At 36.1% G+C, this 23,393-nt stretch overlaps 1 protein-coding gene across 3 annotated transcripts in view; it reads right to left on the bottom strand.

Moving 5' to 3' along the window:
• The window catches only part of Gdap2, a 71,939-nt gene that overhangs the window by 15,878 nt on the left and 32,668 nt on the right, over positions 1-23,393 (bottom strand). For all 3 annotated transcript variants that reach the window (XM_053747887.2, XM_053747886.1, XM_053747885.1), the window contains exons 4-7: positions 22,734-22,866; positions 21,862-21,971; positions 19,779-19,943; positions 11,581-11,737 (exon numbers count right to left, since the gene is read on the bottom strand). In XM_053747887.2, coding sequence (XP_053603862.1) covers positions 11,581-11,737; positions 19,779-19,943; positions 21,862-21,971; positions 22,734-22,866 — 565 coding nt within the window. The remainder of the gene's footprint in view (positions 1-11,580; positions 11,738-19,778; positions 19,944-21,861; positions 21,972-22,733; positions 22,867-23,393) is intronic.

The raw sequence follows: 23,393 nt of genomic DNA, 5'->3' as shown, positions 1-23,393 counted from the left end.
TGCCCATGACGCTTGCGGCGTAGAAGTTTAATCGAGTCGATGTAGTGCGATGCATTCAAGACTCGGCAAACGACGCAAATATGCCAGAAATAGTATTCGAAGTAAGGAACAGTAGCATTAACAATGTTATCAGACATCTGCGATTGATAACAGCTGGTATTATTGTATGTATCGCGGTCGTTTGCTTGAGGAGCCCATTCAACTGTTTGCAAGGTGTCCGTACACTGGTCAAGGCCTGCACATCCTCAGATGAGGTGATCACAATCCTAACTATCCTGATTCTAAGTGATATTAAGCCCCTGGGTGGTTCCCAGAGCGTATCGAAACTGACCAAATCGGCCGCGCTGTCTGACCTTAAAATAATTAATCTGTGCTGTGGTAATGACGATTTTATAAATGATTTAAATTGAAAATGATTCCTTCCTTAAGAAAACGTAATGACAGTAACGGCCGGAACTCTTTGACGAAACATATTATTGTTTATGCTTATCCTTGTATGTCAAATTTGTGCAATAAATTATTATTTACAAACAATTATCCTATAACAATTATTACCCTAATATTATAAATGCGAAAGTAAGTTTGTTTATTATACCTCTTTATGCTTTTTCTACTCAATCTTCTTGAAATTTCGCATACATATAGTTTGAAGTATGTAAAAGAACATAGGGTACCTTTGTTGGAAATAGCAACATTTTAGTAAGAAATAAAGTCGTGCTGGACCGTTAGTGTATAACTGTCTACACTCGCGGAACCTCCCTTGTCGAAGGACCAATGTTAATGGATGACAATATTATTAGGACTGTAATTAAATAAGGCTGTTGTAATAAAAAGTCCAGAGGTGACAAAATGCGTGTATCGTCAAGAAAGAGAAGGGGAAGAGAGAGCGAGAGAGGGAGAGCACGCGGGAAATATATCCAAAGACAATGACATACACAATGCTAAAATGTCGCTATTTCCAACGCCCTTTCATCCCGGAAAAATAACTGTTCCCGTGGGAAATTGCCGCGGGCGAAGCCGCGGTCAAAAGCTAGTAATATTACGAACACGAAAGTAACTCCGATAATACGTCCGTAAATTTGTGCTCAAAACATTTACCTTGGGATCATAAACATTGACGGTAGTCACTAGTCAGGCAACTCATAAAACAAACAATGACAAATTTAAAAAATTCTAATTATTTATAAATCTATAATGTGAAAAACGTGAATAGTGAATTAATCAATTAAATATAAATGGTGATTTTTTTAAAACTTTTAAACTTATAAAATTAACTGGCTAGTTCGTGTTGGAATTTTGCATTTCTATTTTGAAGCAGATACGAGTAATATCTGTTCAACCGATTGACCTGAAATTTAGTATAACGTTTAGTTTGAATGACAATCCATTATTATGATATGCGTGACTTGATGGTGCACCTAGGAACGGTTACCGATGAGGGAACTCCTCAACGGTTTACTGCGCGGACATGATTATTTACATGCCGAATGCAATAGAATCTCTCAGACGACAATAAAAGCTTGTGTTTTAAAGACATTTTTATAAATAAATCTTGTTTATTATTAGATACCAAGTGTATCAATAAAAAAATTACTGGAAGATACTGAACAATTTAACTTAAAATATTCTTTACTAGCCAAACGTGTTCAACAGGTTTTGGTTACAAACTACAAGCGTTTAGAAACAAACAGTTCTGTGAAGAAACATTGCAAGAAACTCATTATGCCTACGTATTATTTAACTAAAATTACTCATACCCTAAAAAATATTTTTTAACAAAACACTAGATTAAAAAAGGAAGCGGTTGTGGTGTAATGGTTAAGACGCCCGCCTGTGAATAGAAAGATCCCAGGTTCGAATCCTACTCGTGCCACTGAGTTAGTATACCAATCTGACTCATGTATAGTAGTTTTCATCGACCGTCACTTGCTTCCGGTGAAGGAAAACATCGTTAGGAAACCTGCACACGGGTTGATTCTTATTAACTTGTGTGTGAAATAGAGATGGCAATGGCAAAGCACTCCATTACTAATGCCAAGAAAGTTGTTGTGTGTGTTTCATTCCACGTAATAACAACGACCCTCAGCCATGAGGAATACGACACGACTATGAAGAAGAAGATTAAAACATATATTCAGTTTAAAAATAAAATGCCCAGTAATTAGTGATGGCCGTTTTCACGCAATTAAATTGAACATCCATAAAAATAAACGAGTAACGCAACGTTGCAATTTGGATTGCAATTTCACAGCGCATGCGTCACGATTTGCAGTATTACACACGCAAACTAAACAAAGAACTGTCTTATTCATAAAATAATAACTACCAATTAACCTATATTTTAGCTTCAATATGTTTTGTCTCGTTTCAATATCGCGCGGGTACCTCGGATTGCTGCTAGATAAATATGAAATGTTACAAAATTATCTTAGAGATACTAATTAACTACCTCAAGATAGGAAGCGTATGTTTTTATGTAAGTATATAAATTTTAATGAGATGAATTGATATAGAAAGTAAACGTAGTTTTATAAACAATGATTTAAAAAAAGATTTCATCTGATAGGGCAAGAAATACATAAACTACTAAAATTAGGATAAAGAGCTTTTTCATTATATGTATTGATTATTAAAAAAAAAATTAATATTTAGGTAATTTAATTAGATTGTTAGAAAATAACCAAAGATATTTCGTGGATATTTCCACGCAATTGTGATAAATTTTGCGGGCAGAGTGATGCTAGTGCAGTAACAAATTTCGATTAATATTCCAGCCTCTAAAATCTCCCTTTTTTCGTGTAATATGCTGCAGTTACCACTTTCCCTCATGTGAGCCGCATGTCTGTATGCTTCCTCATTAGTATAAAAAAAAGATTGTTTTCTAACTGAAGTGCATCCTAAGGAAACATATTTCAATAATTGTTTATATCAATTTTAGCTTAGGATCCTTCATTTCTACCTAACCCATGGGTATGTTAGATAAGTTTTAATTAATGCATTCTCCTATTATGTAGCTACCTGTAAAATATGCCTCGGGTACAGCACTTTTCATAGATCGCCAGTTTGTTGAAAGAATCATTGTTTGAAAGAAAACATCGTGAGGAAACCTCTAGATGACGGTAGTCGTAAAGTGTTAGACCGGCTACACACGCACCGATTTAAGGGACTACAGAAAGGGATGCAGGTATTTAAAAGAAAGAGATGTAGGACGACCTTCCTTTTCTATTAAATACGTGCATTTCCTTCTTTAGACCCATGATTGCCCCTGCGGCAGGTGTGTGAGTAGCCTGCCTTAGATCTCTTTAGGTGACATGACTGAAATCGCGTTACTATAAGAATACTTACAGTGTTAATTACACAGACAATAACATGTAGCTACAGATAACAGGGTAAAAGCAACAATAATGAATAATCTTTGAATGATTTCAGAAGAATTGGACTATATGTGATTTGCTACAGATTACAATAGGCTCATTCTAACGCATTAGGTAATAACCTGTAATGTTAGATGTAAGAAATGTTAATAAATAAATAAAATTAAAAAAAAATAAAGGGTACACTTAGTTGACTTGCGCTTAACAGTTACGCGGTTACCGGAAAAGTCAATTTTAGTAACGTAGATGTTTTGGCAACAGCTGCGGGTAATGATCGTGTAACCATAACATGAGGCCGGCGTATGGTCAACTGTTATTTACATAAGAATCGAGTATGGGTGACAAACTGGTATGGATAGTAAATATATAGTATTTTATGATACCATGTTGAAGTTTGGGCTATTTGTTGGCAGACTTTTCTTAATGGTATTGGAATTATGATACTTTTAGGATAGTCTAAGGTTACATCATTATTTTTATATAAGTACCTATTTGTAAATAAATTTTTCTAGACTATATTTGTGACCCACAATGTTATTAAAAAAATTACTAAAAGAAAAATTTTATTCAAGAAAAAAAAAATCTTTTTATTTGTTTAATTTCAGTTTTTATTGTAAATATAAATTTTAATTATTTGTAATATTTTTTGTGTATTCAATACTTTAAATATTTCTGGAAAAATATTTTCATAAGGTAATACAAATAGAAATAATCTCGAGAAAGGAGTTTTTCTAAAAAACCCATGAAACGAACTTCCAATAAAACGTAAGGAATGTTCCATCCAGTAGCCGATGTCGGAAGCATACCATAAAAACCTTTCATTTTATATCAACATTTTCCATTATTTATGTACCTACAACATAAATTTAACAGTTTCATTCACTATTTAACTATTTCCGTTCAAATATAAATAGTAATTACCGAAAACTGTAGTTTCCACCGTTCAATTACCCATTAAAACACTGATAAAAACCACATTAAAGTTCACTGTTTTAGTTAAAATTTGAAGGAAAAATACACAAAACGTTCACAGTATTTGAATAGTGTCGTTTAAAATTGTTTGTTCGCGGTCGATATGCGGGACGTGTGCCTTGCGCAGTGTTCGGCGAGTTACTGGATGAGGGCAGAGGAGGCTACGACTCGACGCCGAGCAAGGCGTGACGTGACGCGGCGCCCTCCAATAGGGAGATTACCCTATAGTAGGGGTGTTAATATATTGTGCATTTTTGGGAAAATGTATATTGAAAACTTGCTGTTGTTCACAGCTGTGTTTGACCCTGGATCGTTTCTATTACTTTCGTTAAAATCTGCTCAACCACGGCCTAGTCGCGAATGCTGCCCAGAAGAGGTATGTCCATGTGACTGACGGACACACTTTGGCATATATAATTTTGGTTTGATATCAATACAAAACTGCTACAGGTAGGTATTCTACTAGCAGATTAGAGAAAACCAATTTTAACTAATACACAAGTTAAGGAAATCTTGTTAAAAAGAGAATATTTAAAAAAAGTTTAAAAATCTGAAAAAAATCTTGTTAAAAAGAGAATATTTAAAAAAAGCATTAATTTATCAATGATACTTAAATTCCATCATATACGGTATACTGTTACTGAGTGTCGCACAATTTATTTCAGATCTAAATTCATAGATGTTTTAAAATCAAACATAATAAACTTAAGATTTCCTTGTTTCCAATACCAAACGAGATTGTATTGTATTGAGAGTATCGGAGAGTCAATACTTAAGGCTGTGTTAGAGCTTTCTCTAAGCTCTCCCCGCCCAGTTGGGCGGCCGCGTGGGCAGTCGGTCGATAGGTCGGGCGACTGGTCGGCCGATAGTGACGTCCGCGTGACGTCATCATGACATATAGTGAGTGACATTGAAGTAGTGCTATAAGAGCTTTCAGGAGTTGATCGACGAGCATGTTAATATGTATATTATGTAATCTAACTCGATATTATGGCCCATATACTGAAGGCACATAGTCTAATTCAAACATTAAATGTATTTTCTTTACTATATTGTTAAATATAGGATAGAAATGTTACAAGAGATATAAAATAATAGTAATTTGACAATACTCAACGGCCCATATTAAATTTGTATCGCGGGTGCGATGGATGGAAACGAACATAACGAACAAATTATACACACAGAACCGCAGATGTGAAAACAGGTGCAACTATTGACCTGAGGACTTCTAAATGGCGTGACCTCTACGTCATTGAGGTCGTCAAAAAGGAATCCAGAAGTATAACTTTGCGCATATAGCATTATGAATGTTAAGTGTCACACCAACGCGGGTAGTTTCCGACCAGGATGCCATGTCAACCCTGGACAAACAAACAGAACATGACACTCACGTCATGTTCCGCGTCATGCTTCATGCCTCGTATTGTCTACATGTAAGTGACACTCGACACAGTTCTTCTGGTCGGGGCTTAGGGGATGATATTTAGCGGGTAACATGTGGCGCAAAGAAATTAAGATTTGAAAGAGAAATCACAATTTTTCTAAGTGAAGTTGTTCAATATGCTATGTAATCGAGCAAAACGTAAGCGTTAAAATATATTTCTTTTTAATTTTCGCTAAGAAATTGATACAAATATGATGGTAACATACGCAATAGCTGCTTTATATTTTGTGGAACGCGTCTCCATATTTGATTCCATTCTAAGGTTGACTGGAAGAATCGCTTTAGCGATAAGTCCGCGTTTGTGCCTTAATTTTTTTGTATTTGTTATGTACTTTCTATACTTTCCGTTGGGTGCAATAAAGAATATTGTATTGTATCGTTGGTTGGTAATTATACGTATCTCAACAGTCTTCTTGTCTAGTCTAAACTGTAGGCAATTGAAGGTTTGTTTGTTTTCTTTCTCTTAAACCTACTGTTCTCTTAATTTTGGAAATTTGGCACAACAGTGAAGCTACTATTTACACATACAGATACTTTATGATTAATAGTTTTCCATCTCGAGATTCTAAAGAAAACAAAGAAGAATCTAAAATTAATTTTTGTTTAACGTACATATTTGCAATTCAATTTTAAGTTTACGACGAAATTGACAGAAATTTCCCTGTGTCCCGCTCAACGACATCACAAAGACCAACCCCTATTTTCATCTCTAACTCATCCAATAAACAGAACTGGGCCACAGAAACAGGGCACCGTGTGGAAGTCAAAGTGATAACGGAAACTCGCCACTGGAGGTTTAATTAAAATTTGCTATAAAAGTGTAAATGGAACGGAACATGCTTTCTCCTATGTCGCTGTGAGATTTAATTGTTTACGTTTCAAAGGAAATGTTTTCAATCGCGTGCGAAATGTTTATTATTCTTTTATTACTTATTTATGAGAGTTTCTTTACTATAGAGGTCCATAGTGCCGCAACTATACCAGATATATGATGTACGATGGTTAACCCTTCACAGAATAGGCCGATTAAATTAAAAAGAGCCACATTTGTTAATTAGCGCCATTAACATTTTGAGCCACATTAACGTTCTTGGAGAATCGGCTGCGGTGAAGTTTGTTTAGCGCCGCTTCTTCTTCACCTGCCATTTTGAAATTTGCCAGTTTAAAATAATTTATTCAGAAGACCTTCACAGGCACTTTCATGTCAAATTTTATCGCTATGAAATGCCAAAATTATATTATTTAATAATTAGGAGTATTGGTACCAACATACTCCTGTAACAGTAACAATTGACACTATTATTAGACAACGCTGCTAATGTAACGATGCAGAGCCATGCAAACTTTGTAAAAATGACAATCCGAGTTTGGACTTATTTAATTCGTTTAGACAATAGCGATGGATCGTGGCAAACATTTTTTTTTAATCAGCTAATAGATAAATATGATTAATAGATAAATATTTGAATCACGGGACAGATTTAGCATAAACATTGATAAGCAGCATGCGGCAGGAAGCGAGATAGCGATGTTTGATCACATTGAAGTCGGTGAGATACTGAGGCATCAGTGTGAGTTTATAGTTCACTTTTCATCATTCTTTACGCAGTTCGCAGACAACCAATCAACAACGACAATAATATGTTGGCTTCGTTTTACTGCGAAATCTATTATATTGGTCGAAACTGCCTATAGATTCTCAATAGTCCAATTAGTTAAATCGACAAAAAGAAGCACTTATAATTGTATTCTTCGTTAATTGGACAAGAAGAATAATAATTGTATTCTGGGTTAATTATTTTTGTCATAAAATTTATATTACGGAATAATAATCCAGCGTTGTTTTGCTATTCGTATGGTTTCAAAATCTATTGATATCAGTATTTAAAATGATCGTAATTTCAAAACGCATATTACGTATTATTATGACGATAATCCGGTCAGAGTCCGGTGTAAAACTGGCACAGGCAAACAATATATATTTGTCCAAAAACAACAAGCTGAGGAAACCTTGATAAATAACTGACTGAAGCCACTGATTGCAAACTTCTGCTATAGTCAACAAAATCATCTGAGATACCAATGGTTTCGTCATAGAATAGCGACAGTTTATAACCTGTGGAAGTCGTAGGAGGCAATTAAGGAACAAAAATCGTTGACAGCTGATAGGCAACGGGTTGACGTCAGGCAGGAGGCAACAAATCGTAAAGTCGCAGCTGAATTTTCATAATACTTGACGTCTAGTCTTCGAGGTGACACTGGGAACACGCAAGGCTGATAGAGAGAGACACGTGACTTGAGACATTCTGATTGTGCATAAAATAGACGAGATTTTTGCTATGTGCTATCTAACTAAGTAGATAATCTAATAAAATTGCTAATGTATTTTAGTTAAGGAGATAACACATTGCCACACGAAGGCATTTTCGAATGTCGTTCTAACTAATGTTAAATTCGTAAGTTTATATGTTTATTTGCTCATATTATTTGCTGTTTATCTCGTCAAGTCTCTTATTCAACCAATCTTCTTAAAATTTTGCATACATTTACTTTAAAGTATGGCGAGGGACATTCGTCCCGGAAAAATAACTGTTCCCGTGGGAAATTTACGCGGGCTAAGCCGCGGACAGAAGAAGTTGTCATCTATAATATTTTTTTAGATTTCTGTGAACTCAGTAAAGTTTTCGTGACATACCTCTATCTGGAATTTCTGAAAATTTGCAATTATTCACCGAAAAACACAAGAAAAACGTGGAGTGTCTTCGTTTAACACGTCACGTTTTATAAACAGGATCTCGTTAAATATAGCATCCGAGAGTATTAATATACGGCATAAATCCACTGCCCACTTTAAAGAAAACATATTTGTTTCAAGTTTTATATTTAATCTTTCTTGGTGAGAGATCGAACCGAAATAATGCAGTCGAGAATCGTGAGTTATTCATCTTATGCATTCTCTTGTTGCAAGCCTTGTATAGGCATGAGAGAGAAATAGTTGGCGGATGCTGCCTACCTGATGGAAAGCGGTGACCGCAGCATATAAACGCCTGGAAGACCTTGAGGTATATTGATGGATAAATAAAATCTCATGTTGATTCAAACCAAACGACTAGTCAGTCGCATAAGAAAATATGAAGACAATTTCTTTCATTCATAACACTATTTATAGTACTGAATCAAAAATAAAATTCTAAAAACGTGACAAATCTCTCTCAAACTTTCAGAACGGTTAATGGACAATCATTTTAAGAGCTATAAAATATATAAATTATTTTCCCTACTGCTGAACGTGGCGTGAGAGGCTTTTTAATTTAAATCATATTTTTTGATTTAAATCGCGAACGTAGTCGCGGGCATCAGCTAGTAATAGCTGATGCCCGCGACTACGTTCGCGTGGCCGAACAATTAGGAGGTGAGGAGTCAAAATTATAAAGAGAAATTTAATTGAACAAACAAAGCGTAGCGATACCAATCTATACTATTATTATAAAGAGGTAAGCGTTTGTGAGTTTGTATGTTTGAGGCGGGTAATCTGCGAAACTACCGAACCGATTTCAAAAATTCTTTCACCATTAGAAAGGTACATTGTCCATGATTGCTATAGGCTATATTTTATCTCAAAATTCCCACGGGTGCGAAGCCCCGGTCATCGGAATGAAAAGCTATATTTCCTATAGTTTAGCTGGACAATTATGACTCTTCTTCAGGTGTTCCAGATGAAATAAGATCGATTACCACAATAACAGAAGTAACATCTATTAGTCATCCACTAATAGCTAATCAAACATTTTCTTTTGATCCAATATAGCTCATTCGGCCTAGTTCGTCCCAAGGCCAGATAATTCGGTGAATATTTATAAAATTAGATGATAAAACACGGTATTTCGGTGACCAAGATGATACTTCTTTCGGTATTTGTGCCGCGAGGAAAATTGATTGCGAATTGCCAAAAACATAATCCCGTTTCCAAGTACAATATAATCTTGAATTTCGGTGAATTTGTCAAAGGGAAGCAGGAAAAAACGCATTAAAAAGATATAAAATTCGTGAATTCATATAAAATATACGAAGAAAATGTAAAAATATGAAATGCTTTATGTTTATATATCCTTAAATATTATAAAACAAAGTCTTATGCCGCGTCAAACTCAAAAACCACTGCACGGATTTTCATGCGGTTTTCACCAATAGACAGCGTGATTCCTGAGTAAGGTTTAGGTGTATAATTTATTATGTTTTACCCGAGCGAAGTCGGGACGGGCGGCTAGTATCTTTTATCCAGAAATGTTGCTAGTTAGATTTCTCACATAGGGTACTTAATTGTGATAAAGACAATCAAAATATGATAGACAGACCCATTATCGAATAACAATTGTTGCAAATTCACATTAATAAACATTTTCTTCCCACATCGAATAGACTCGGTAACTTTCCTGTTTGACTGAACCAGCTGTTTGCCAAATTCATTGATTATAGATTACATTTGATGGCTCTGTTATCTAAACATTCTAATTCCACTTACCAATGCGGAAGTTGGTCGGGCTAACAGTAATACACAATTAACGTTAGTGCGGCCATTACTAGACGTAATGTTTCCGTTAAGCTATTTAGATTGACGCAATAAGAAATTTAATATCAGAAAAATACTTGCACTCGACTTTGGATAGGAATATTTGGCCTCATGTGGGGTGAAAACTGTTAAAAATATCCGTTTAGAAGTTTCATTACGGGCACGAAAAGTAAGTACAATACTATTTTCTCCATTACTAATCATAAATTTTATATTGGTTATGACTTTTGATACATAAGAACAGTTGCAAACATTTAGTTCTTTTAAGGCAATCTGAACAACACAAAAGCAGTAAAAAATATACTTAGGTATTTCATTATTAATTTTAAAAAACAAATAAAGAACTCGTCAAGCTTATTTCTTTTTAATTTTCCGTTCCGGCCAGTATTTACTTTGTCTATAGACTGTTTGCTTTTTAGATTCTTGCGAATGAAAATATTTGCAGGTTAGGATATGTTTGCTAATAGATTTTTAACCTCAATTTAATAACAAACATTTTACATAAAATTTAACTGATTATGTAAAAAATATGCAACAAAAAGATTTATAAACGATATGACGGGGACGGGTGCTGTTGACATTTTATTAGATTATATCTAATATCTATATAATCTGCAAATCAAAATCGATTCCGATAAAAAATAAAATCGTGAAATACGTCCAAAATCGAAGGCACCTGTAATGTATAAGGCTAAGTACTTTATCTTTTTTGTTTGTCCCACAGTTTGTCCATCTGTTTTCTATTCTCTTTTGTGTAGTGGTCTTTTTTATTTTGGCAATAAACGCTATTCTATTCTGTACTTACTGCTCATGGTCATCCAACAGCCGTTTGTCGATGTATATACATATTATATGTATGTACATCGACAAACGGCCCGAAGTAAGTTTGAGACCTGTGTACTAACTCAACGATACTATATTTTATAACGAATACATATATAGATAAACATCCAAGACCCGGGCCAATCAGAAAAATATCATTTTCCATCATAACCCGACCGGGGATCGAATCCGGGACCTCTCGGTTCAGAGGCAAGCCCTTTACCACTGCGCCATAGAAGTCGTCAAAGCGTTGCGACATTGCTGTGTATAGCGGTGGTCTATACACATATGCTATTATAATAACCGATGCTATTATAATGCGTGTCTGGATGACTTGTTAGAACGCAGCGGATGAACGTTGCGGGCGAAAGATTCTTAACAAATTAAATACTAACTGCTCATGGTTATCCAAAAGCCGCCTGTCGATGTATGGTGTTGGTCTGGACGCAGGCGCCAACAACCGCTGCGTGTCGGGCGCGACAGCGCGGGCGAACGCTGCCGCTGCTTCGACCGCCGCGTCTTCGTCGCATAGTGATGCGCTGTCGTCTTCCGCTGTGGACAAAAACATGGTTATATCAATATCATTATTCTAAAATCTTATTTGAAAGAGATTATGATTGTATTGAACGTCATCCTTCTCCGTTTTGTGCCTTACGAAACCTGTTCCAACTTGGAGAAATAAATCTGAAAGATGTACATATATTGTAAAATTGTTTGTATTGTGTGTATGAATAAAAACAATTAACGATAAGGCCGCAGGCTAGATTCTCACGGAATCGAAGTTAATTTCATCAATTTTTTATAAAGTTTTAACACAGTCTCTGCATTTGCAAAAAAAATCCCATTTGGGTTTTCCCATTTTCCAATTGGGATTTTCTGTCAAACGATCGAAATTAAAAGAAAAAATAATTATGACCAACTTTTATAAACATTTCTTAATTTTTAGAAATACTGAATATGCTACAAGTTATTAGCATCAATAAATATATTTTTTTGTCTAGCGTTCAATTTTATATAAATTAAATTAAATTTTTGGTTCTACCGAAATGTCGAAATCAAATCGCGAAATTAGTTTAACCCGTTGCTGCAAGATCTCAAAATGTAGAAAACAGACATTTATAGAGTTAAATCATAATAAAATTCTAAGCTGTCAACCTCAATGATAAAAAATTAAATTTAAATCTCTTGTTTGTTTGAAACAAATTATCACACGACGGCACATTTTTATGACACAAGTAAAGCCTGTTATCGTAATAATTATATATTTAACTAAGCGTCAAGTTATGAAAAATTTAGGAAGGTTTAAAAAAATCTGCATTGCAGTAGTGAATGACGTTGGAGCTATTGCCACACCCCTTGAGATATCATGAATATCATTTGCAACATTGTTGCGGGTACTAATACTGAGGCGTGCGGTTCCCGCCTTAGAATAGGACCACTCTATATAATAAAATCGTTCTTACAGGACAAATTTAATGGATTTCATATGAGGCGACTCTGATAGGCAACAAAAGTGTTCTCAAATAGGGTTGACGGCGGGCAGGCAATCGGTTGTAAAATCACAGCCGAATGTACCTAGTCGTTAGATTTATTTATTACTTCGTATATAGAGAAAAAATATGCATAAATTGCTTATTATAAAAATGGCAAAAAATTGTTGAAATTCTTGCATGATAGATCCAACACTGCTTGAATGAGTTTCTTTTGGCATTTCTTCACAGCAGTTATCGTTTCGAAATGTTAATAATCTGTAGCTTTGATAAGGCGTGAAGATATTATTTCATTTAGAATATGAAAAAGTGCCTGTAAAGGTCTAATTTGTGAATAAATTGTTTGATTTTGATTTATAATTTTAGATTCGCATTACATTATTCGGCATTACAGCCCCGAATGCAACCAAGAACACACGAATATTAAAAAAAAAAAAAAACAGAGAAATATAAATTTCCCCTGTGAATTTCAATAAAGCAAGTGAATTTTCAAAGAAATTACAACAAAAGCATAATTAAATAGTATATATTGCTAATTTTATATTGTAGTGTCCGTAATTTACGCAACTCTTGAAGTGGCATCAAAACTCCTCTAAATTAACGGTGTTATCTTATTTAAATAATGTCAATGGACATGCAAGACGACATTACAACAGACAACAAAGCACTGACAACAACGGCATCAATATAAGACGAACTCTATCTGATCTAAACAACATTATCACCTTAGCATTTAGACAACAATATATTCGAACTTACTGTCGTACTCAAAACCCTCGTTCAACATTTCACAACACTTGACAGTTTCTGAACTGAAACCATAGACAAAAGACGCTGTGTGACACACTTTGACAGTTGCGACGAAAACGGCGGGAAACGCGCAGTTCTGTGTAATTTTCACTGATATTTCTTACTGCAAATATTCAGGTATTTTGGCTGTATATAACGAAGTTTTCTTAACGTTTAGAGAACAGTCGTTAGTTTAATTATCGTCATTTGTGTTTGTGAAATCATCGCATCGCGTGCTTAAACGCAGCCATGGTCATTGAAATCCTTGTTGATTTTGTATTCTTTTTCTTGAATAATTTTTCACATCTTATATACCTCAATAGCATAGACCACTTTACATATAATTTACTTTGTTGTAATCCTAGTATATTTTAAATTTCTATGTTTCTTTTCCATCATTTTCTTACAGATTTCGCTCACTCGGTCACGGTCACATAATCAATCAAAATAAAGCATCGTTTTACAATTTTATTTTCAACACGTGATAATGGGATTTATTATCTTGATTTTAAGCTTAAACCCATATACCCAACAAAAATATTTTCTTTTTAAAATTTAACACTTTACATTTATATACTAAAATAATCTTCAGTTACCACTTAAGTCACACCAGTTATTCTCAATCTTAAATTCTTCAGTCCATTGTCTATTGAAATCTAACACTTTCTAGATGTTTTTCAAAACCAATATATTGAACCAGTCGTCCTATTTATTAAATACAATAACACAAACTATGTCATATCATTTAATCCTAAAAATTGTTTGATCTTATAAATATTATCGCGAGCGCAGTGGTTCTCTGCGCGTTGGACCAGGCACTGAGACCGGTATTGTCACGATAGTGATGGATGAATTCTGTTATATTATTTCTTATTAACAATTTTTTGCAGAAAAATAAAGTTTGTTGTATGTACAAGGTCTTCGGAGATCGATTATGTGTCGGTGGGTGTGCATTTTGCGTGGGAGGTATTGTATAATAAATAGACTTCTTTCTTTTCGAATATGTTAATTGCTAACACTGGTGTCAGATCTTATTCAAGTCTTCTAAAGGCATCAGACATTATGACTACCTACCACATACACATTTCTTATTTAAGAGCTGTACTCTTGTCGGTGGAGTATACGCCACACCTCTCTATCCTCGGCTTTGCTTTTAGCATACACACTAGTGAACTTTCAATTTCTAGTTAACTGTCAATTAGTGTGCAATAAGTTTTCTCACGATGTTTTCCTTCACTGGAAGCAAGTGGTGGTCTATGAAAACTACTATATATGAGTCAGATTGGTATACAAACTGATGTGGTATGAGTAAGATTCGAACCTGTGACCCTTCGATCACATGAGGACAAGACTGTCAGTTTTAACCACTGGACCACCTTCCGATTTAATAGATTAATTAATAAGTAGATATTAACGTATGTAGAAGGGGATAAGCTATTCAACTAATATAATAAACGCAAAATTATGTTTGCTTGTTTGTCTAACTCCTCAACCAACTCCATTCATCATTGCACAATACCAGTTCTTGAGATTTTAATATACCTACGAGGATGCGGTATCTGCGGATGGTGCGGAGGATGCGGTCAATTGGGAAAAATACTGTTCACGTAAGAAATTCACGAAGGTGAAGCCGCGGGCGAAAGCTAGAATTAGTAGAACAGTAATGTATGTACCTAAAAGTGGTTCAGGTCTATACCTAGGTACTTATATATGTATTTAATTAAAAATTATAATAAATATCCTACTATTTTGAAGATACGCGCCGAGATAAGCCATGCGAGGTAGAAAAGAGACAAGTTTTTTACAATAATGTCATATTTGCCACAAGCTTGCACAAGCTTGCGTCGACGCAGCACGTTGCGTCTCAGTTGTGCTCCGTTGTTTTCCATACGACGACGACGTGTGTTAACGTATATCAAAACACCATACAATTTCTGCGTTGTTCTTTGTCTGTCGACGGAATGCGACCGAGCAATGTGTGAGACGTGACTCTAAGACATTGCCACTTTATTATTGACTAGCTTTTGCTCGCGGCTTCGCCTGCGTTTACTTCGTGCGTCCGCTCATAACTGATTATTGTTAATATCTCGGGTTCTGAGCGACGTATCGCGATGAAAACTATACCAAATTTTAAGTTAGACCGCTAGATCCGCTATACAACTAAAAGACACATCACATCACACAGATGCGCGAAAAAATATACAGAAAGACAAAAATTATTTAAAAAAAATGGTTCGCGTCATAATATTTTTTTAAAATATCTTCTATGTAAATAGACATAGCCCACTTAAATTTTATTATTATATGTATAGATCAGTGTGTGATCAGTCGTTAAAAGTAGTTTTTTATCTATATTGTCGCAATGATGCGGGTTGCGTTGCTCGTTTACTGCTCATGAAATGACTCAGAGAAATACATATTTAATATTTCATAACAACAAAGTCTTTTGCCCAGCAGTGGGATGTTATAGCTACTGAAAAAAAAAAAACAACAAATAAATGTACATTAACAGCACATCAAGTTACTCTGCATGAACCTATACGGCGCGGTAATAGCGGCGAGTTTGCAATGAATTTGGGTAGGTTGATGTGCTATTGACTGTACATTATATTCTCAGTATTTCCAACCAGATGACAACTCAACTCAAAATATAACAGTTTAATAACATTTTTATTGCCCTCCTACAAAATCTCAGGGGCAGGGGTGTCTGAAATTCAGCGCTATCTCCGCTTTATTTCTATAAGCGGTGGTGGTGTAATGGTTAAGACGCCCGCCTGTGAATCGAAAGGTCTCAGGTTCGTATCCTACTTGTGCCATATGAGTTTGTATACCAATCTGACTCATTTAGAGCAGTTTCCATAGTGGTCTATGGAAACTGCTCTAATAGTTAAAACTGTTCGTTCTAATTTTAAATATTTTTTCATTTGTCAAAGTCATTCCCGCCGATTGTTGTGAGCTATTAGTTTTTTTTACTTTGAAACGGCGGTGATTAAGACGTCCGTCTATGGATTGAAAGGTCTCAGGTTCGTATCCTACTCGTGCGAATGGATTTGTATATCAATCTAACTCATATGAGTCAGATTGGTTTACAAACTCATAGTTATTTTCATGGACCACCACTTGCTTCCGGTGAAGGAAAACTACGTGAGGAAACCTGCACATTGGTGGACAGTTTAGTTCCCTAGTGTGTATGCGACTACCTGCCACTAGATGGCGGTAAGTAGTCGTAAAAGTCATGTCAGATGCCGTTAGGCGACTTGAATAAAATCTGACACCAGTGTTAGCAATAACACACTCGATATCAAATTATTTGTTGGTGATAACTGAAGCTGAGAAATTCCTTTGACACCTTGTTATGTGTCTCTAAAACTAATAGTAGATTAGTAGCCAAGGGCTGTAAGGCGTCAATCGCAGCCCGAGATATTTCGAGGGTGCAATTGATGCTTACACCCGAGCTAACTACTTTGCTTTACATCTCGATTGTGAGGTATGTAGAAAAAAACGTAATTATAAAAAAAAAACACAAACAAACAAAGTAAAAGTTTTCTATTCCCGCCTTTTTTCATTAAAAAGAACCAAGTAAATATTTTTTTAATTTTTTTTTTCACGAACGAAATTGAGCTTTGATGATTTGCCGTTCGATACCTATTTAAAATTGATAACTATTTATACGAAGACAAGGCTGAATAGCGAAGCCAACTCTTTGGTCATTGGGCTGAATGCATGATGTCTACTGCCAGTATGATGGTTAGAATGTACGCGAACTTTTTGAAAGAGTGAAGTGATTTTTTAAATTACTTACCGCCCTAGGGGTTTTCTAGTGACATTACCCTAGAGCGCTAATTGGTCAGCTACAAGCCCCATTTGGGGGTAATAAGGACCTACTTACCGAATATGTGAGATGTAAAATAAATATTAATATGTTACACTATTAAAATACTAAGTTTGGCAATAAAGTGTTTTTTTTTTTATAAGCAACGGTCAGGCAGGCCGTCGGTTGTAAAATCATAGCTAAATCTTCAAAATGTAATTGTTAATATATACGTGTACCTTGGGCTTTGGGCCGTCACAGCTTCGAATGTAACCGGGAACATGCGAAAGAGAAAGAGAGAGAGAGAGAGAGGCAAAAATTAACCAGTGTGCATGAAGTATATGCTTTTATTTAATATTTTGTTCGCTACTAAATTGACATTTTGTACACATACAAATTTAAAAATTACATTACTAAAGAACGATTTAAGAGCTTAATTTGTGTAAACTAGTCTATTGCATTAGTCGCTTAGTGGACCCTGGGCTCCGACGCTCACGGCAAGAAGAAAATAAAACGCTCAGAGTCTCATACATTACATGAATTTTGTTCAATAAATTCAAACTTAAGTCAATAAAATGTATTCAAAATATTTAGATAATATTGTTTCCGTCCGATCTTCATTATTGTTATCTATCGATTATAAATATTTAAGCATTTAGATTATAAAGAAAAGATCCTTATACTAATGCTTACCATGAGGCCTCGCCTGCAAATCCATGTCCAAACTAACACTTCTAGTTTGCACATCCATATTAATCACAAGTATACTAAGTACGCAAAAATATATCTGATTCAATAATTTTTTACACCACAATTAGTAACACGAACAATATAGAATAATGAGAAAAATCGTCTATAAAATTCAGTACACAGAATGTAGAATCTTCACTGGCGATCGTTGTCCAAAATTAAAAAAAAAAAGAACAAATCTATTTAAAAAAAGAAAATAAAGTATTGTTTTTATTTCACCTCACAACCGAAGTCGAATGACGAATCGATAAAACTAATGCGTCAACGCTAGATAACCTGTATTTTATCGTGGTATCGATAGGTTTTCGACGCGCGCGCCTACCATTAGTATATTGGTCAAAAGATAAGGGTTTTCGCTCGTAGAAAAGTCCAGATTTGTCGCATAATGTTGATTCATTGATGAGATGTAAATAAAAATATTATTATTATGGGATGAACACGTCTGACAGACACGTCAAATTAGACTTGGGTTTCAAAACTTTTTCATTTTACATTTCTGTGGTAAGAATGGTGCATGTTGTGTATGTAGGTACCGTTTTACCGCTTGCTGATAATGTATTTGATAACCAATATGTAACATGTCGAACGGATAGCGCTAAAATTGTGTTTCACAAGTGTTGGACATGTTCATCACATCAGGTAGATTTATCTAGCGGTTTATTTGTCAGTCGGATTACAATATATATATATATATATATTGTACTATTACAATATACTATATATATTACATCAGTACAATATACACAGGATTACTGGTATCTAACGCATAACTTTCCAAAGGCGCATAAGGTATATAGAGACTAACATCTTTTGTCTAAACGCAATAAATACAAGAATTCTCCTTTTTTATTTTTAATATCGTTTCTATAAAACGTTAACTCTATGTTCGATTCCGCTACATAACGCTACTCTACGTCTCGTGTTTCTCGATGTAATAACATATGGTTAAGATGTGTAGAATCGCAAACTAGATTGTATTTTTTTTTATACGAAGAAACATACGAATCACAAGTCGTAGAATAAAAGTTGCTTGTTTTGATGTACCTAAGTAGTATTTAGTAAACCTATTACCCGTACGGTTTGATACCCGTGTACGTTTACTGCCAATGAAATAACAAATAGAGGTCAGTATGCTTCCGAAATACCTCAGCATCCATCATATCATCTAATGAGCTGCAGAACTTTGTTGGAGCTATCTAACCCGTCGGAACATCTGACCTGACTTTTGCGAATGATGTTATGGAAATCAGCCTCGTCAGTATCCGCTAACATACCCTACACACAGCGGAATTGAGGAAGCTTCAATAAAGCCTTAAAAGTATATGAATTGAATCGTAAAGCATTAATTAATGCAAACTAACTAAAATAACTCTAATCTAAATTGAAAATGATGTTAAATTCCATAATGTCAAACACTGAACGGTGGTCAAAACAGTGTGGCAAAAAAAGGCTGATAAAGGAGTAGTCATTTATTATTTTAATGACAGGAGAAACGTAGTACTTATATTTATATATTCTTTTGTTTCTACCAATTTCCTTGTGGCAGAATTGACAGTGTTTATGGGAGAAGCAGTTCCCTGAGGTACTGGTTTTATTGGTAGTATCTTAGTGAAACAACACGTTCTTTTGGCACAATTTTGGCTTAGGGAAACAGTAATGGCTTACAGTGTAGCAGTCCGGCACTCCGGCGACCTAGGCCTGTAAAAGATCTGTTTCGCTATCTTAGAGAAATGAGCGCAAAGCAAGGACTCACCGCTGTCGGAGCTGTGCGAGTGCGGGTTGTGTATGATGCGGACGCGGGCGCGGGCGGCGGGGAAGTAGAGCGGCGCGCGCGCGGCGAGCGCACAGCTCGCGTCCGCGCTCGCCAGCAGCACGCGCCGCGGCCGCGCGCTCTGCTCCAGGTGGCGGCGCACCGCTCCTGTGCACACACACTTTCAAGTGAAAACTTCTTTACTCGCGTCAAGACACGTGACAACGTTACGTGCACAACGTTAATATTCAAGTTTTCACTTCTGCCGACACTCCCGGAGTACAACCAGGGTTTTTTTTTGTTATCTCTTCACCATCTATCTACTCGACCGATGTTCTTAAAATTTTGAATATATTAGGTCCTTACATATGAAATTGGCGTTTTGTTGTACTGACCACTTTAATCACAAATTTCTCCTCTTTGATTAGAAATTCGAATTCAAATTTATACAGCTATTCACACATGTATTTGTGTTTCGTTAGCCGTCATTCATTTGTTTTTTTCTTCTGATTTTTCTGTTTGCGTCACTCAGTTTACAAAATGGAAAACTTAAAATATCGCGTTATTTACGAGTACGAGTTCCACCATGGCACCAATGCTGCGGAAACGGCTCGAAGGGTTAATGATGTGTATGTCGGTCGTGTCACAAAAGAAAACACAATACGTTTTTGATTCCAACGTTTTCGGTCTGGAAATTTCGACCTGCAGAACAAGCCCCGTGGATGGCCGAAGACCCTAGTTGATAATGAAGAATTGAAGACTATTATGGAAACGGATCCATCGCAAATCACGTCCGAGTTAGCTTCAGGCTTCAGTGTTAGTGATAAAACTATTTTAATCCACTTGAACCAAATTGGGAAGATTAAAACACTTGAAAGGTGTACGAATTGAGTGAAGCAAACCGGCAAACGCGTATCGACTGCTGCGTTACATTACTTAACCGGCACAATAATGAAGGGTTTTTAAATCAAATCATTATCTGTGATGAAAAGTGGATTCTCTACGATAATCGGAAACCTTGATCGCAATGGCTGGACCCTGGCCAGCCAGCCAAATCCTGCCCCAAGCGAAAATTGACACAAAAAAAGTTACTTATAAGCGTTTGGTGGACTAGTGCCGGTGTCGTTCATTACAGTTTTCTCAAATCTGGCCAGACGATTACGTCAGTCGTCTATTGTCAGCAATTGCAAACTATGAGGGAAAAGCTAGCTGCTAAACAACCGAGGCTGGTCAATCGCTCCACGCCACTGCTGCTTCACGACAACGCTAGACCACACACTGCACAACAGACGGCTACCAAATTAGAGTAGCTTCAATTTGAATGTCTAAGACATTCACCGTACTCCCCGGACCTTGCTCCAACAGGTTACCATTTTTTTCGAAATTTGGATAACTTCTTCCAAGAGAAAAAACCGCTTTCAAAGATTATATTGATTCCCGTCCGAATGGTTTTTTAGTAAAGGGATCAATGAACCTATGAGATGATAAAAGTGCATAGATAATAATGGTTCTTACTTTGATTAAATAAATACGAGTATATTATATTAAAAAATATTCGACTTTTTGTTCTTCCTATACTAAACGCCAATTTCATATGTAAGATACGTAGATAGATAGCGTGCACCTAATTGTTACTGTGGGAAATTAACGCAGACGAAGCCGCCGGCAAAAGCTAGTATTACAAATGCGAAAGTAAATTTGTTTATTTGTTACTTCTTCAAGTTCTATCTACTCAACCAATCTTCTTGTAATTTTGCAAACATATAGTTTGAAGTACGGAGAAGGACATAGGATACCTTAAATCCCGGAAAAATAACTGCTGCTGTGGAAAATTACGCAGGTGAAACTGCGGACAAACGTTAGTATGTATAAATATGTATAAAAAATTATACAGATCAAGTTGGCCCGAAAATAAGTTCAAAATTGTGTTATGGGTTACTAATTCAACGGCACTACATTTCATAACAATACCTACAGATAAACATCCAAAAATCAGGTCGACATCGAATCGATCGCACTTCTCATTTTACATCCCATCCCATCACACAAGTTACAAACTACTAGCAATGAATTCAAGTATACTGACTTAAAACGACGTGAGCAGCGAGGTCGGGCGGGAAGTTGGCCCGCGGCGTGCTGACGACGCACAGCGCCAGCGCGCGCGCGCCCAGCTCCTCCGCCTTGCACAGAACGTTCCTGGAATTATAACATTATTCATTCATCTCTCTCTCTCTTTCTCTCATCGTCGCATCGCATTCGGATCTGTGACGCCGTAAAGCCCAGGGTTAACGTAACACTATTGCTGTGAAGATTCGGCTATGATTTTACAACCGGTCCCCCTTTACAACCGAATCGACAATGCGTAGTGCAAACTGTGGTATACACTTTTATGACACAATATAAGTATTGTGGGCTGCCATTCATTCCTTGTAATACGTCAACCCTATTTGGGAACGCTATCGTTGCCTATCCTTGTGTCCCTTAGTCGCTTCGTATGACATCCGTTCGTTCCGTGGTTTTACCTGTCTCTCTCCAAGTATCCCTAGAAATTTTGGAGCAATACACAAAGTTAACACCTCCTGACCTTTTAGTATTTTTTATACTACCAAACAGACATACAGACATGCGGATGATGAGAAGTGGTCTGGTCTAAGACGCCTGCTAATCCAGGGGTGGGGTACTTTGTTGCTTAATGTCTTTTGGCACAGTACCACATAATTACACTGTCTCTCCCACCCTTCAACCGGATCGCAACAATGCAAGCACTGCTGTTTGGTGGCTGATATAGATAATATGGTATCCAGTATAGACCTTTTATGTATGTATGTGAATCCTGACCGGGTAGCGAACGCGACTGAGCTATTCCGGCGAGCTAAATACAGCTTAGAAGAAGAACAATGATTCGATGACAACATCGCTCGTCACCAGAAAACAAATTATGTAGAAAAGTATACATACTTGTAACAATTATGTAACGAAGTCTCAGAAGCGGTATGGTACTTGGCGATGTACTTTGGGCTGACAGTGTGGATGATGTATCGACAACGGAGCGAGAATCCTGGCGTCACCACCACCTCGCCCGTTTGGCACTCTGCAAATGGGGATAGGTCTTCATCAGGTGTTTATCATAATCATAAAATTCGCTCAAAAACTTGGTGAGTACACAAGATGTTACAAATGCGTAAAGATGCAATGCAAAGATTTGTTTTAAAACACAAACTTGTTTATAGTTTTTAGTCGTAACTTTTTATTGTCGTCGGAAATATCTTGTTGCATTCACGTGACAAAAAAACTATTTTTGGCAGTAAATCGTTGAGGAGTATCCCAATTGGGAGCTGATCCTAGGTGTAATACAGGTCATACAAGGAAACTGAAGCGACGTGGAGCAACATTTCAACAATGTAGTACAAGCGATATGTGATATTTAACATGCAAGATTTGAGTATAGAACGAAACTAATTAAAATTTTGAAAAATGTCTGTAGGTTTCGGAATAAAAGGGGATGAACATTAACTGCGCCTTGAGTAGAATATGTAATGTATAAACTTGAGTCTCCATGAAGAAATGCAAATAAGAATGACATCAATTAATTATTGAACTTGATACTACTGAGTGAGT

This window comes from Plodia interpunctella, chromosome 7, assembly GCF_027563975.2.
Source record: "Plodia interpunctella isolate USDA-ARS_2022_Savannah chromosome 7, ilPloInte3.2, whole genome shotgun sequence".
Classification (NCBI taxonomy): domain Eukaryota; kingdom Metazoa; phylum Arthropoda; class Insecta; order Lepidoptera; family Pyralidae; genus Plodia; species Plodia interpunctella.
Note: the sequence above shows the minus strand (reverse complement) of the source record. Positions and strands in the feature narration are given on the sequence as shown.